Source organism: Pan paniscus, chromosome 1 (assembly GCF_029289425.2).
Source record: "Pan paniscus chromosome 1, NHGRI_mPanPan1-v2.0_pri, whole genome shotgun sequence".
Taxonomy (NCBI): domain Eukaryota; kingdom Metazoa; phylum Chordata; class Mammalia; order Primates; family Hominidae; genus Pan; species Pan paniscus.
In genome coordinates this window covers 109,021,727-109,037,778 of record NC_073249.2, presented here as the reverse complement: position 1 = coordinate 109,037,778, position 16,052 = coordinate 109,021,727, and the positions used below count along the sequence as shown (strand labels likewise).

The 16,052-nt window shown below is 44.6% G+C and overlaps 1 protein-coding gene across 1 annotated transcript in view; it reads right to left on the bottom strand.

The window, feature by feature from the left end:
* ATP1A1 (ATPase Na+/K+ transporting subunit alpha 1) overlaps positions 1-15,270 on the bottom strand; it is a 31,535-nt gene extending 16,265 nt beyond the window's left edge. The window contains exons 1-5 of the mRNA XM_034929861.3: positions 14,928-15,270; positions 4,343-4,453; positions 3,629-3,688; positions 995-1,198; positions 242-355 (exon numbers count right to left, since the gene is read on the bottom strand). Coding sequence (XP_034785752.1) covers positions 242-355; positions 995-1,198; positions 3,629-3,688; positions 4,343-4,453; positions 14,928-14,939 — 501 coding nt within the window. The 5' untranslated portion in view covers positions 14,940-15,270. The remainder of the gene's footprint in view (positions 1-241; positions 356-994; positions 1,199-3,628; positions 3,689-4,342; positions 4,454-14,927) is intronic.
* Between the last annotated feature and the right edge of the window lie 782 nt (positions 15,271-16,052).

Below are 16,052 nucleotides of genomic sequence, written 5' to 3'. Positions count from 1 at the left end.
CTCGCCAGTTTAAGAGATACTGCTGTTACATGGTGTGCCTGTATTCAGAGTTTACATTCAAAAGAAAGGCTACCACTTTTTGGATAGAAGGAAAATAGGTTGGTTTTGGGTGGGGTAGAAGACATCCATCTCTCTGATGAGTCATGTAATACTTGGAAAACCTTAACTTCACACTAATTCACAGGCTGACATGCTTGGGGCTGTCAAGTCATCCACTGGGGAAGGACAAAGCGTCTGGTACCTGAGGGACCATGTTTTTGAAGGATTCCATGATCTTTGAACTTTTAGCTTCTTGATAGTAGGAGAAGCAACCAGTTATGATTACAACGGCTGATAGCACCACACCCAGGTACAGCTGGAAGGGAAAAGACAAGTTAGGGCCCGTGGCTCTACACAATAATTAGGGACATTCAATTAATTATCTGACTGAATAAAAAACAGATTTTTAATAGAGAAACCAAGATTTCAGAAATATAGAACTCATGTTTTCTTATTTATCCTTCTAAAGACCACACAGGAAGGGTCAGAAATGGAGGCAGGCACACCAACACTTGATCACTAACTGGACGTTTGGAAAGGTTCTAGATGCATCAGTTTCTCCTGCTTTATAAAACAAAGATTGTTTTTCAACCAACTTGTGGATTTTGAAGAATGGCCACCAAGCATTTCTGGACAGGTGGATGTGCCAACATGAAAAGCTGTGCTCTGCCATCCAGTGGGTGGCGGCCGGGGCCTGAGCAGAGCTGCCTGCTCACAGCAGCGCATGCAGGTGGGCATCCCACTTGTAAGAGCATCTACAACGTGGGTGGTAGAGAGAGGAAATGGAAACGAAGGAAGAATGGATGAGCCTTGAAGGCAACAGCTGTTCATAACCATTAAGTAATGAGTTCATAACCATTCAGTAATGAGTGGTAATTGAGAATAAGTGGGAGACAAAGATGGAGAAGATATCTGATGTGTACTACAAATCCATATGCTGAATTACAGAACTCACATTATCGTTTTGAGGTTCCTCTTCTGTAGCAGCTTGGATGCTATAAGCCAAGAAACAAAGAATCGCTCCAATCCACAGTAACATTGAGAACCCCCCAAAGAGCTGCCGACAAAACTTGATCCATTCAGGAGTAGTGGGAGGGGGAGTGAGGGCGTTGGGACCATCTCGCGCCAGGATCTCAGCTGCACGAGCAGATGTTAATCCCTGAGAAGCAGTGGAATATAAATAAGGCAAACTGTACCAGCACTTACAAGCCAATATACCTACCTGGTAGCTGGACGGTTGCAATAAGGATTTAAGGAAGAAACAAAATGTCCCAAGCTAGAGAGCCAAGGTAAAACCTAGCAAATTCCTCCATGAATAATTCTGCTGATGAGCCAGCCCCCACAGGGTTCAGGCAAACAATAGGCCCAAGGAACCCATAACACCCAGATTAAAACTCTTTAAATTGATCCATCAATAAATTTGAATTCAGCCTGGTTTCTTCTAAGTTTTAGATCAAGGGATTAATGCCAAATTGCATTTCTGCCAAAAAGGTATCTATTTTCACAAATCCATTCAGTTTTGCAAATTAAGAGCTTTGGGTTTTCTGTGTATTGATTTTGTCGGGAGGGGAAAAAAAACCCTCTACAAACATCAAAGGAGAAAAAACTTCCTGTAGAAATCCTTTGGGTTAACAGCCAAGTTTTAAATATACAGCTTGATTCTTTGCTTGTCTGGCAGGGAAGGGCTCACCTCCATGTGCATTTTAGCCAACTCCCAATAAACCTGTTGACTGAAAAGTACTCACTGGAAAAAACCACTCTACTAAAGCCTGCTATTTTTCTAATGGGCCTTAAACCCAAGATTCACTGACAGCAGGAAATTACATATAAGCTCTCATTAAGAGAAGAAAATATGATCACTTTTATACTCTCAAAATAACAAGTCAAAAAAAATAAAATATTTTTGTCTAAAGTATCTATTTATCTGTGTTTTGTGCTCATGTTACCAAACATTTGAGTCCTATCTACATGCCAGGAACTGAATTCAGTGCTTTAATTAACTTGTTTAATTCTCATGACAATCCTTTTTTAGGCATTATTAACCTCATTTTATAGGTAAGGAAATAGACCCACAGCATTTGAGTAATGGGCATAGGTCGGAGAGAGCACACTTCATTAAGACTCTAATAAAAACTTAAGTGAGATGTGAAGTGGCTAGAGACTGCCTGGCACAAAGTAAGCACAGAGTCACTGTTGGCATGTTGTTCTGAGCTGAGTCGAGGCCTCCTCTTGGAGCTTAAAGTGCTTGTGTCAAGAAAAACGCTCTCAACCTTGTTCTTCTCTCCTTTTTTTTTTTTTTTTTTTTTGAGACGGAGTTTCACTCTTGTTGTCCAGGCTGGAGTGCAATGGCACAACCTTGGCTCACTGCAACCTCCACCTCCCAGGTTTAAGCAGTTCTCCTGCCTCAGCCTCCCGAGTAGCTGGGATTACAGGCATGCACCACCATGCCAGGCTAATTTTGTATTTTTAGTAGAGACGGGGTTTCTCCATGTTGGTCAGGCTGGTGTCGAACTCCTGACCTCAGGTGTTCCACCAGTCTCGGCCTCCCAAAGTGCTGAGATTACAGGCATGAGCCACCGCACCCGGCCTCTTCTCTACTCTTACACCACAACAATCAACACAGAAGATGACTTCTGTGAGCAAAGGTGTGGCGGTTTCTCCCCACCACCAAGGTTTCCTCCAATTCAATTCCAACACTATCTACCTGGAAAATCAGAAAAGTGGAACAAGATTAGAGTCCTGCCTTGCGACAGGTGAAAAGGAGGGCAGGAGAGAGATCCTGTTTCTTGAAGCCTGCCACTGAGGTCGAACACACCCAACATTATAACAAACGACTGTAATAAGGGCTATGGGAGTTATGAACCAGGAACTGTGGACAAAAACCAATATATATCAGAATACCACAGTACCCATGTCTCTTGATGCCTTACTGAAAAAATGCTACATATTGGCTTGCTATTCAAGTTATTCCCAGACATTTCAGTGATTATCTGGAAATAAGACATCCCTAGACTATTTACTTTTATAACATTTGTTACACATTTAATATCAAAATCCTCTACATAACAAGGATACATAACGCCTATTTTATGAAAAGGTTTCTTTAATTTTTGTACAAAACAATTTCCAACTAAATGATAGAATAACTAAACAAATGACAGTATAACCATAACACACTGCAATGGGCTAGCTGGGAAAAGCGCAAAAATGGGAATTGTTGAAGATTCAACTAGGTGAAAGATTCAACTCTATTTAACAAATGTAGAAAAATAAAGGGAAAATTTATCATCAAAAGGTCAAGGCATAAGCATGGCTTTGAAGCCAACTGCAAGTCCTGGTGTTCCCACTTACTGGCTCTCAACTACTATAAAATAGGGAAAAGAAAATAACATCTACTTTCAAAAAGTTTCAGGGAAAAGAAACGTAGCATATAAATGCCCAAATTCTGTGCATGTCACATGGTAGATATGCAGATGGTGTCTGTCATTTTCTTACTAGAGCCCCTGAGGTTAGACCTGTATGTAATACAGGGGAAAATATAATACGGAAAACTAGGATTTTGTACAACAGCTTTCAAACTAGAACATACCCGGCTCAAGTCTGTTCCATATTTACGATGAAGTTCATCAAGGCTAAGTTTATGATCATCCTAAGGGAAAACAGAAACAAAGAAAATAGTTAAACAGTGTAGTATAAAAAAATGACAGAAAAAATAGCATTATTCATTACTATCATTAAGCTTATTAAACAAAGTGCAGATGTTTCCTTCAGTGCGTAAGTTGGTACAATTTTCACCATCGCTTTGTGGCTTTACAACCACACAGTTATCATTGACAGCTCTTCACTGGAGAATGGCTAAAGCTGAGTGACCGTGGCCCATTACTATTTGCCATAACACTTCAGAGAAACCCAGCAGCTCTCAGGGATCTAGTAAAACCTTATCTGCCTTCTCTGATGACCAGGTCGATTCTAGACAGGTTAAGTCTATGGAAGCTTCCATCGCCTGGAGAGGCTGAATTTCCCAATGTTTGATATAATACAGAGAAAAGCAAAGACTCATGGTATCAACCTAAGTTCCTTCTGTTATCTCTGGTTATGCCAGAGTGACTAACTTTTCCTACCCTCTAACAGCTTTTAAAAAGTATATGTTCAATATTAACCTCTATGACTAGATGAGATCTGTACAGCTGCTATGATCTCTTTTAATATATAGCAGTTCTTTGAAGAATACAGTGAGGCCTGGGGGATTAAAAATCATGGATTTTTAATAAGGATGGAATACAATATTCCTCCTAGTACTTACCATAGAAACTTCTTTCTTCAGTTCATCCATGTCCCTGTCTTTTTTGCCCTTTTTGCCCTTTTTATCACCTTGTTCTGAAACAGCTGCAGGCTCATACTTATCACGTCCAACCTGTAGGAGAATGTGGGAAAAGTGAGGCCATGAATTATGAACCTCATCTGAAACTGAAAATTCTGGAGCAGGGGATTTTGGTAGTTTTTAAGGTAGTCATAATTTGGAATAGTCATTAAGATAATAGTCACGAAAATGTATACCCATATATTGCCTACTACATAAGCAAAGCAATCTACCATTAATACATTGGCTCAAGATACATTCTCTCCATCCAAGAGCATTAAGAACACTTCTGAAGCTACCGGTAGGCTTCAGAATGGCCCTGCCAGTGCCACTTCCTTTTGGGGTTAATGAGGAGATTTTTGCTATCAAAATCCCTATTCTGCAGCCTTCCATCTTCCCTACTGAAAGAATGAAACTAACTTTACATTATTAACTTAGAGTGCAATATTGTGCTTATGAGTCCGCATTCTCAATCAGACAGGCTTGAGTTAAAATCCTGGGCTTTACCACTTACCAGCAGTGTATCCTTAGGCAAGTTACTAACTTCTACATTTCAATTTCCTCTTCCACAGTGTGGAGATAAAGAATAGTGCCAACCTCATTTCATGTTTTTAAGGATTAAATGATACAATACATCTAAATGCTAGTACTTTTATACTGTTTATATTCTTTGCTTTGCAAAGACATTATTACATATCAAATTTAAATATCTTTAGTGCTCACATAAGAACACTGACCTTTACCAGCTTCCCATATTAAAAAGTCAGCCTAAGACTCCTTAAAATTCTTTGCATAAGAGATAAAAAAAGGGAGCGCCCAGCCCATTCTGTAGCCTGAAAATAAAACCTCCAAAATGAAAGTCTCTGGAAATGTTTTGACATAAGCAGGATGTAGGAAAAGCGTGTGCATTATCACATAATTCACAGGATCCACCTACGCCTCTCGAAAACTGGAACAATTTTTAAAGAAAATGTTGATTCTATAGTTTAAATTTAGATTGTTCCACTCCCCCACCCCTGTTGAAAAATCCTTGAGCTTAGCTACACAAAGCCTGAACTTGGTGCTCCAAAGCTTAGTGGAGCAGAAGAGCCCCTTGTTCCAGACACCTCCCCCTGAAGCAGCCTCCCACAAGTACAACTTAAGGCCAAAAAGTAGACATTAGCAATTTTCTTAAAATGCATGACATATGGTGCTATTACTATTATTTTGTGGTTCTCCTGTACTCATTTCTAACTTTCCTAAGTGCATTACCAGCTACTAAAGCAATAATTAGGAACTCGTGTCCAGATTATAATTTTACTGTGCTGAAATGAAAAAAGAAAATCAAAACGTATTATGTGTGTTTCAGTCATAACTAATACAGTTGCAAATAAAATACATTGTTCACTTAAATTTAAAAATATCCTCTTAAGACTCCAAGGAGAAATCCTTCTCCAAATTCACTGGAGTGGGCCACATGTAGAGACACATTATTTACCTTTTTAACTTCTGTGGTCACGTGTGCAGCACTACTTGACTAATAAGTTCTTCCAACTGGGTGGGTTCTTTAGTTTCTATCTTATCTATTAATGAAGCAGGTCTAAAGATAGTCAACATTCTTGACATTCTCTCCATTATGGAGCAACCACATTTGTTGGTGCCTCTTTCGGTACAGCTCTTGGTGCCAGAGTTTAAATGAAAAATAGTAACACATACAAGTGGACAAATAAAACAAAAAGGAAAAGGCAGGTCATCTACCAGAAAGGAACCACAGCTAAAGTGGTATATCCTTCATACCTTTAATGAGAAAGCACAACACTTAAAAAACATTTTAAAGACATTGACTAAGGATCTCTAAAAGATTTATGTGACCACTTTGTATTGATTTTTTTTTGGGGGGATGGAGTCTCACTCTGTCGCCCAGGCTGGAGTGCAGTGGCGCAATCTAAGCTCACTGCAACCTCCGCCCAAGGGTTCAAGCAATTCCCTGCTTCAGCCTCCTGAGTAGCTGGGATTATAGGCGCTCGCCACCACGCCCGGCTAATTTTTGTATTTTTAGTAGAGACAGGGTTTCACCATCTTGGCCAGGCTGGTCTTGAACTCCTTACCTCATGATCCACCCACCTCGGCCTCCCAAAGTGCTGGGATTACAGGCGTGAGCCACCGTGCCCAGCCTGTATTGATTTTTAAAATACAGCTCACGGATTCTCTCTGAGCAAGTTGAATATCATTGAAATATATTTCAATAAATGAAATAGTTATAACCCCTCAGCTTCATAATCTGCATGCTTTGCTTATTCTCAGACTTCCAATATCTTCCACTCCAGAAGAGGAGAGAGGATTACTAGAGCAGCTAGGCTTTGAACACGTTCCAAAGTTTTACCCCCACTTACAAAATAAATGTCTTGCCCATAGCTTCACCACTATCAGTGCTAAAGTTAGTTGGGAATCTAGATTCCCTAATAACTCTCCTTTTTCTTTATCCATTCATGCTAGGTAAGGCAAAGTTTTAAATGAGGCCATTTATGGGTGAGACCCATGGTAAGTATTAACAAGTAAAACTGCTTTTTCTTCAAAATTTTAATTTTTTCACTAGGCAATGTGTGTCTAGAAGAACCAGGCAGCTTATACAATTTAGTTCTTCTCCACAAGTAAAATAATAACTTAATATTAGCTTATTCTGGTGGGAACCAAATATCCTTAAATCCCTATCAGTCTCAATTACCTCAGTCTCAAAGCTGCAAAATTCAGAGTCAGGGAGTGCACACTGCGTGAGATGAACAGTGGTAGAATCAGGTAGGACAATGTTTCCTTATTATTTTTTAAGGCATTAGGGAAAAACAAAGGTCATGGGAAGGCTGAATGATAAATATGGCATTTCCTCAATCAACTACAGTAACCTTCCCACTCATCTGGGCATTGGGCACACACTTCCTACTTTTTCAATTAGAAAGTTCAGGTCACATCCCCCCTCCCAGAGGACTGGGAGTGATTAATCCTCACTCTCATCATGTTCCATGTAAGGGCACCCCCGCCCCTTTGAGCATCTCTGAGGAAAGGTACAATGGAAACTCAACGGATTACACTATTTTCTAAAGGGCCACTCATAAAAATGAAGTTGGGTTATGGTATTTTTCCCCCCTTCCATTCTAATTTAGGAAGTGGAAAGTCATAGCAAGGGCAGGGGCTTACCCACGGTGACACAGCTTAGCACAGCGTCATCATTTCATCCTGTGCTTCCCATGGATTCTATCCTCTCAAAGATTAACTAAGCATTTTGCTATTTGATCTGGGTAGAGGGAAAAGGTGCCCAAGACATGAGAAGATAAAATTCTTGACAGGAGGAACCAAGGTTAAAACATGTAACAAGGTTCACTCACTTAAAAATATACACCAAATCCTCACAGTCCTCACAATGAGTGAGACATCCCCGAGACTTGCTGGAGCTGAAGATGTTCCTTCCTCTTTTTTGGCAATTAGCCATTTAATGGGGACAGGGTTGGGGATAGATATGACAGATGTAGAAATTATCCCAAAATAAGCAGGAGCTTCCATCCCAGAGGTATATTGCTTCAGGTCCGCATAAGCTATAGCCACCGCCAAAGGCCTTCATACCCATCCCAAACACCAGCCTCCAACAGGGCAGGATGCAAAGGCTTTCTCAACCTGCATTTTTCCCACCATATCAGCACGATGCCCCGTGGCCAGCAGGGAGCTCAGAATTCTTGAGACTTCTGAAATTCCTGCTAAAAAAGTCTAGAGGGTACTTGAAAGTTCAAGACCCACCATTCCCTCCAGACAGGTCTGCTAATGGTGTTGAGTCTGCCAATTTATTCTAGTGTTGCCACATGCTGGCTACATGACCTTTGCCTGTCAGCCTTAGTTTCCTCATCCCTAAAATGGGAATAACACTTGGTATAACTATTAAAGAACCTAGAGAAGGCATTTTCATAGTCTGATTAGTCAAGAAACCATTAACTCTGAAAAATAAAACACCTTAAAAACTGGACTATTTCCAAAGCCCACAAACAAAAGCTTTTGACAGGCAAGAAGGGCCAGAAGGATGGCAAAAGGAAGTGCCCCAAATGCAGCCCATTTCAGAGTTGCCAAGAAGACTGTAGAAACAACACCTCTGGACATGATTTGGCAAATACCACTTTAGCAGGAAAGTTGTGTGACGGACTCTGACCTTGCTGGTTCCCTAGAGGCTGCCAAGTCTGGGCTACCTTCAATGTAAAAGGTAAGGGGGAGGGGTGCTTTCTCATTTTCCTGGTCGATACATTATTAAATCATCCAACACAATTGTGTATGTAAAAGTATTCTCAAAGCACTACACAAAGGCTATTATTATAACTTGGTCTTAATTAACATATACATTACTGCCATTTTTCGCTTTCTACGAAAATTCTTTTCAAACCTTTGAAGAAAAAACTCCTTTGGCATTATTTTTCATTTGATCTTATCAGTGAAAACTTAAAGAAAATAACAGTCAAGAAATGATCTAGCCCAGTTTATTACATCTCCATTGGCTCCTAAATGATTAAGTAGTTTAGTTTATGTGCAAGGAATTGTCGAGCCAGGGACTGGAGGGCTAAGGGATGGCCGGGGTTGAGGGAGGACACTGTCATAGTACCATGGCTGCTATCCAGCCCCAGCAGCAGCACATCACTGCAGGAGCAGCAGTTCTCTGCAGAGGAGGTGAGCCTGAGGGGCCACCATGCCTTCATATTCCTTCTCTTGCCCACCCAAATATGCATCCTGGAGAATATAATTTACCAAGGCCAAAGCAGTAGATCCCTTTGTGAGCCCAGTTTAGTATATCCAAACTTGGGCAGCCCATCAGCCAGCAAGGGTCAAAGAACAGCGACAGTTCTAGCCAGCAGGTTCCCTCAACCCAAAAGAACATGACTTAACCTTCCTCCCCAATCTGCCTGCATGTCAATTCTTAATGAGCCTGACAGCCTACCCTACCTGCAGTAGTGTACATCCATGATCATTCAAAAAATAAAAATTCTAAAAGGTGTAAAGAATCAGTGCACTTTAGATATATTTTTGCTTTTACAGTTATTAAGAACAATCAGACAAAAACTTCAGTTTCTTCAATGGAAAATTCTACCTCTACATTAGGTGCATGGGTTATGAAGGGTTAAAACTTTCTACTTACTCCTTAACTCCCCCTATCTGCTGACCACCTTATCCTCCTTTTTTCATTTTACCAGATTGCTCTGGTTAGAGACAACTGATTAATAATCAGCATATGCGTTATGAGAGGACCAGATCAACTCCCAGTAAGTCCTGATCACTCCTCAATTAGTACCCTGAAGCCTAGGCTAGGAAGGAAAATGACTGCCAGGCTGAAGAGGATAAAGGCTGTCCAAGGCCCTAAAGAAATGTCACATGAATTGAAATAATAAAACAAATATGGTGCCATGGAAGCATCATGTGGAAGATAAAAGAAACACACAAGAGGATAACCCCAAAGTGCATTAGGGACCTGCCCCTACATGGTAACAGACTAGAAAGAGAAATCACAGCTCACCGATCTACACAGCAAGGCCCACTGAGTCACAAAATCTTACACTGATTATCAGGCTCCCAAACAATACAAGTCCCAAGGACAAAGCACGAACTACCATGAATCAACTTATCAAATCACCGAGACAGCCAACAGTCATTACTAAATAGCGTTTGAATAAAACGGGAAAGAGATCACGTGCAGATATATTTCATCGTAAGTCACAAAGGAACTAGTAAGTGAGGTCTAAAACCAGATAAAGAGATTCACTGTAAAGTCACAAAGGAACTAAGGAATGAGGTCTATTGATCAAAAATTCCTTTGCTCAGGACGCAAATAAAAACCAAACCAAAGAGAAAGTGTAGGGTGAAGGGTACTTCTTTCGTAACAGAATCTGCTATCCGAAACACAAAATAAATATGAAGAACTTGTGGATTCCTGACAACAGATTTCAGCACAACTAATGAGGTGAGTCATATGCTAAGAACAGTCTCTCTATGACTGCAGCCAAAGAATACACACTTCCTCTCATACACTCAATTCATAGCAACGTGAGAAAGTTCAGACCTGACTAGGTTCCACATCCCTCCCCCAAAATATATAAATGGAGAGTTTTAAAATGAGTGAGTAGGTTTTACAGTTCTCTCTACTGCACATTATCATGTACTGGACATGTACTTTCAGTGTAATCTAGAATTGGACAGCTCTGGCAGGGATGGGAAACATTTTGCCTGGTGCTTTGCCGTCCAAACCCAGCCACTCTGATTACTGTGAGCCCATCTGATCTGACACTCGGGTTTCTTCTTCTAGCCTGTTGGCTGGCAGAGAGCCCTGGGCAGCTAGAAGAAGTCAGCACAGCACAAATGTTCAGGCTCCCTCTCATCACAGAAGGCCAAAAAGCCCATTTTATTTTGCAAGACTTCAAAAATGTAAAAATGATCATCAACCGCGAACAAAGTCCTTCACCTGAAAAGTGAAAGTAGACAGAAAGATGCTATTAAACAGATTTGCTTGTTGAGCGAAGATAACAGTTGCAATAATGTCAATTGACACCTCTACTTGACTTTCCTATGAAGGGCAATTAACAGTATTTCCCATTATTTTCAAACCTTAATATGTTCTCATGGTGAAAGAAAAACTGCTCTCTAATTTTGCAAGGGCTAATGACTTACTGACGAACAACAAACCCAGTCTGTAAAGATTTGATCTTCTCTTGGCTCTAATTACTGTACCTATGTAAGCCCAATAACAATAGCCACAACTCAGGCTGGCACAGCACTCCTTCCATAAACAGAACATAGATTACTTCACTTGATCCCCAGGATGAGCATTCTATCCAAAAGCCAGATGAGAAACTGAAGCTTCAGGGCTTTTATTTTATTTTATTTTATTTTTAAACCTGTTTGTTTTTAAGTGAAGAATCCAATTTTACTTTACCATACAAAATCCTTCAAAGCTATTTTAGTTAAAGCCTTTCTTATTCTTAAGTTTAGATATATTTAAAAGAACATAGCCTGATTTGAATGGAAAGTCACTTATCTGTTCATTTGTTGCTAAAATAATCAGAAAACAATGACTGAGGGTACTGGAATGGAGCATGGATGAGTGCCAAGCCTATTGTGCTATAAGATGTTGAGTTAGTTCACTTTTATTTTTAAATGCAATTTAGGAATAACGTTCCCAGGAATCTGCATATTTTAAGTGTTAGCCCTCATCTGGGCAAACATCTAACTGGATTTTTAAAGGCATCTTTTTTTTTGTTTTTTTGTTTTGGTTTGTTTTTTGGGCTCTCAGGTTTACCACTCTCTCCCCATCTTCCCAGGTTTAGGAGGCAGGCCTCTCCCTTTCCTACCCTCCCACCCGAAGGTGAGTCACTAGAGTGTTACAAGCTTACTGGCAGGGAACACTACAAATTAACAAACAGTAAGTTACCAAAAGGGGATACACCCTTATAAAAGGGTACAGAAAGAACCTAAGAAGCAGGGAACTGTTACACGCTGAACAACTGACAGGCAAAGGGTGAGGCACAAGTGCTCTCTCCACCCCCCAGCTCTAGGCACTAGTTCTTCCTGTAACTTGCGCCACTAGCTCCCGGCCAGGCCCGGGCAACTTTCCACTCTGAGGCCTCTGCCTTACAATGCTTTAAGTCTAAAGTACTAGCTTTATAGCAGCCAGAGGAGCTTTAGTCACACTTTCAAGCTGAGCTACAAAAGGGCAGCTGATAACATTACCATACAACCAGGATTTCTGCTGACATGTGCATCCCCCCTGCCACCTTCACTGGAACCTTTTTTCCCTGCCCCTCCTTAAATCACTACTCATAAGCTATGATTTATTTTTTAGGTAAATAATATTCAAACTAAATCCAGAATGCAGTGAAAGACCTGGTGAGACCCCCCCTCCTCATCTTTTACACACTTGAGAAGACAAACTTTCCCACATTTCTAAACAGTTATGGCGTGTACCTTTGGTGAGTGAAACAGTTGCCGGTGGTAGGCCTAGCTGACGGTTTAAGCCAAGTCACTGGCAATAAAACCCAGAAAGAAAAAAAGGGACAAAATCCTATTTCATCCAGGAATGATTCAGCAAGAGCTGTTCTTTCATTTTCTTACCAAATGCTTAGGAACTAGACTTTTAAGGACATATAAAATCACCTGAAATATCATCAAAAGCTAGGCCACAAAGGGTACTGAGGAGAGGAGGGGAAGAAATTTACAATGACCTTAAAAATTAGCTGCCGGCACAGGCTTCCTTGTTAGCCAATTATCAGCAGGGCTTTAGTCACTCTCCACCCACATTTTAATCCCCATGTGGAAAAATCCCAACATGAAATATTCTTCTGAACATTTGGACGCTCACAATAAGTCACTGAGGACAAACACACACACAAACACACACACAAGCAAACTAACGTTCAATGTATCAGAATACTCAAAATGCTAACTACCACCCAGCAGCCAAGCAGCTCATCATCCCAGTGTTCGCAGCTGTAATTTAATCTTGTGTTTGCTAGCCACTATACATTTTGTTGTAAGACATCTGGGTTTAAGCTCTACTAACTATTCAGGTGGGTTACTACCGCATCACTACTGTGCATGTGTGCCTGTGTGTGGTTATAAAAGAGATATCTAGATAAATGGACATAACTTAGTTACCCAAACCATCTCCATGGCCTATTAATTCAACATCACAAATACCCCGTTTCATCCGAAGTTCTGAGCTCTGTATAAAGAACTCAATGTTAAAGAGTAAATGCATGTTCAGGCTTGAGGCCACAGGCTGTTCAAGAATCAGGGACGCCTAGTCTGTCACTAGCCAACCGTTTGACCTTGAGCAAGTCACTTCACCTTCCTAGGCTTGGGGCACACATCTGTGATGTCTAAACCCCCCAAAATTAGCTCAGGAAGTAAACTTTTTTCTTTTTCTCTTAAGGCAGGAGAGACAAAGAATGAGCTTTAAAGTGCATGTTTACAGAAATGATCAAGGGTTTGACGGTGTGGTAAAAGCACAGGCCACTAACCCAGACTCCATCAGGGGAATGGAGAGGCCCTGTACTCCGCTCTTTGATGCCACCTGACCTGGACCAGCCCTCCACGCTGTATGCTTTTAAAAGCGAGGCGAGTTGTGCATTTCCACTTGTGCCTGTTCTCCCCACCAGGTCCAAGCCTTTCAATTACCTCCTTTAAAACTCCCTTAGAGTCCCCAAGGAGTGCAGCCTCCCTCTGCTCCCGACACTCTGTCTACACCCAGAAGCCTCAGGGCCTTCAAAGACCTACTCAGTGTCTGCACTGTGCTAAACCCTGGAGACAACGAAGTGGATTCTCTCCCATTTGTATTCTCATGACATGGTCACTTTCACCCCATGAACTCCGAGGTTATTCTGTGTAAATTTTTCTCAACTAGACTTTGGCTCATTTGGGGTCCAGGGCCCAGTCTCCTGCACTAGCTACGGGTAATAGCTAGGGGTAATCAAGTCTTCGCTACAGAAATGTAGGACAGCGGCGTTGTGACGATATTCCCACCACGCTCCGCGCCGCTCTCCAGCCCCAAGACCCCTCGTTTCCTTCAGGGACCGTCCTTTGGTGCTTCCGCGACGCTGGAAACCGGCAGAGATTCCTACCACCGTATTGCCTGCAGCCTCCAGTCCTTTTTCGGGTTTCTTGAACCCTGAGGCCCTGGTGGGTCTGCCTATCCTCCTTCAGGGCTCGTCCCTTCAAAAAAAATCTGCACGCCTCTCCCCACCATCGGATGACAACTCCAGTTGCCATCGGTGCATCCTGTGTTTACGGAAAGTGGCCCAAGAAAGCCCTCAAAAGTATACCTTAAAGGCCATCTTAGGGCAGTGAAGACACACCCTTTCTGGCACCAGCCCGCCCAGCCGGCTTCGCACTTAGAAGCAGCCAGTTTTTTCTTTGGGGGAGGGCGGCCGCCTCTGCGCGGAGCAAGCTAAGCCCCAGCGTTCCCAGGAGGAGCCCCGAACCCGGAGGCTGCCCCTGCCGGAACCGGGGCCGCGGCGGGAACGGAGGCCCGGGAGGGGCTCCGGCGGAGCGCCCCAGGGGAAGGGGAGGAGCGCGCCTTTCCTCAGGGCACGGAGGGCGGAGGGAAAAGGAAGGAGAAGGAGGTGACGGCGGTCGCAGGGAGGGGAGCCAGGCTCAGGGATGCCGGCTCAGTCCCGGGGCCGCCCCCGCTGCTGCAAGCCCCCTCCTCCCGGCCCCGAGACTTCCCAAGCACCGCCTCTCGGAGCCCCCGGCCCGCTCGGCCTCCGGGGCGCGCAGCCCCCGCCCGGGGTCCGCCCACCCCCCAAGCAATGCCGCGCTCCAGCCCCACGGCGCTCCCTTCCCCCGCCCCCCGTTACTGCGCTCCCTCCATTTCCAAACTGCGTCGTCTTTTAAGCCGCGCGGCTCTGCCAGCCCACTCCACGCGGCGCCGCTTCCTCCTCCGCCGCCTCCCGCTGGCCGCGGTCGCCCTCCCGACTTCCTCCTCTTCCCCTCGAGGGCTCCCCGAGCCCCCTCCCCGGGCGCGCCGGACACTCACCCCCTTCCCCATGGTGGCGGTGCTCAGTGCCCGGCGCCGGGTCCTGTCGCTGGAGAATCAGAGAGAAAAGCACAGAGCAGCTCCCGGCCGAGCGAGCGGGACCGGGGGAGCCAAGTGGAGGGAGCTAGGGCTGCCGCGGGGCGGGAGGGAGGGAGGGCGGCCGGCGGCTCGGGCCGATGCCGCCGCCGCTGTTGCTGCCGCCGCCCGGGCTGCTACCGCTGTTGCCACGTGTCCGCCTCCTCCCGCCGCTGCTCTGCGCCCCAGACCCCGCCGCAGCTCCAGCCCGCGCCTCCTCCTCACTTCCTAAAATATGCAACCTGCGTGCTGGCCCCGCCCACGCCGCGAAACGTCACCGTTACCGGAGCAACCTGACACCGGCCGTGGGCCTGGCTCCGCCCCCTCCCGAAACCCCGCCCACGGGCCCGGACAGCGCCTGCTGCGGCCAGTCCTGGCTCCCGGCAGGAGGGCGCCCGGGTCTGGGACAAGCGTGTCCACCGTGTCCCGGGAGGGCTGCGGGGCGCTCCTGCTGGCTGAACAGTGGGGACTCGGCGGCCTTGGCCCTCCCACGCCCCTCCTCCCGCTGCCCTGCATGACCCGCCTACTATGTAGGGCCCAGGAGGTCCGCAGTGGGTGCGGTACGGTCTCGGAACTGGGTCTCGCCGCCGACCCGGCACCAGAAGTCGTGGGCGGAACGGCTTTTCCAGCGCTTCGGCGATCTCCTCTGGGACTCAGGGATGCTGGAGGGGGCTGGCGCTCGGGTGTGATTGCAGCCAGCGCCTGACTGAGGGACTCCGCCCCTCTGTGGAATCCAGGCCCCGCGCCCACCTGCGGATGGCCTCCCCAGGCGCTTGGTGCTCTCAGAGTGCCTCCTGTGACTTGGGGTCCTCTTTATCCACTTCCCGCTCCGTCATAGCTGGAATCGATCTGAACTGGCATCGCCAGAAGTTTCAAGCGCCCTCCTCCCACCACCTCTCTTTCTTCGAGATTCCAAAATGAGAATCCAAAGAGCGACCAGCGAATTCATTCACGCTATTGTGTGAATGTAACCTGCTTGTCCAGTTTGGGGATTCTCTTTTTAGGGAAGAAAAACCTGAAACCCAAAGGAATGCGTATCCTTAGCTAGAG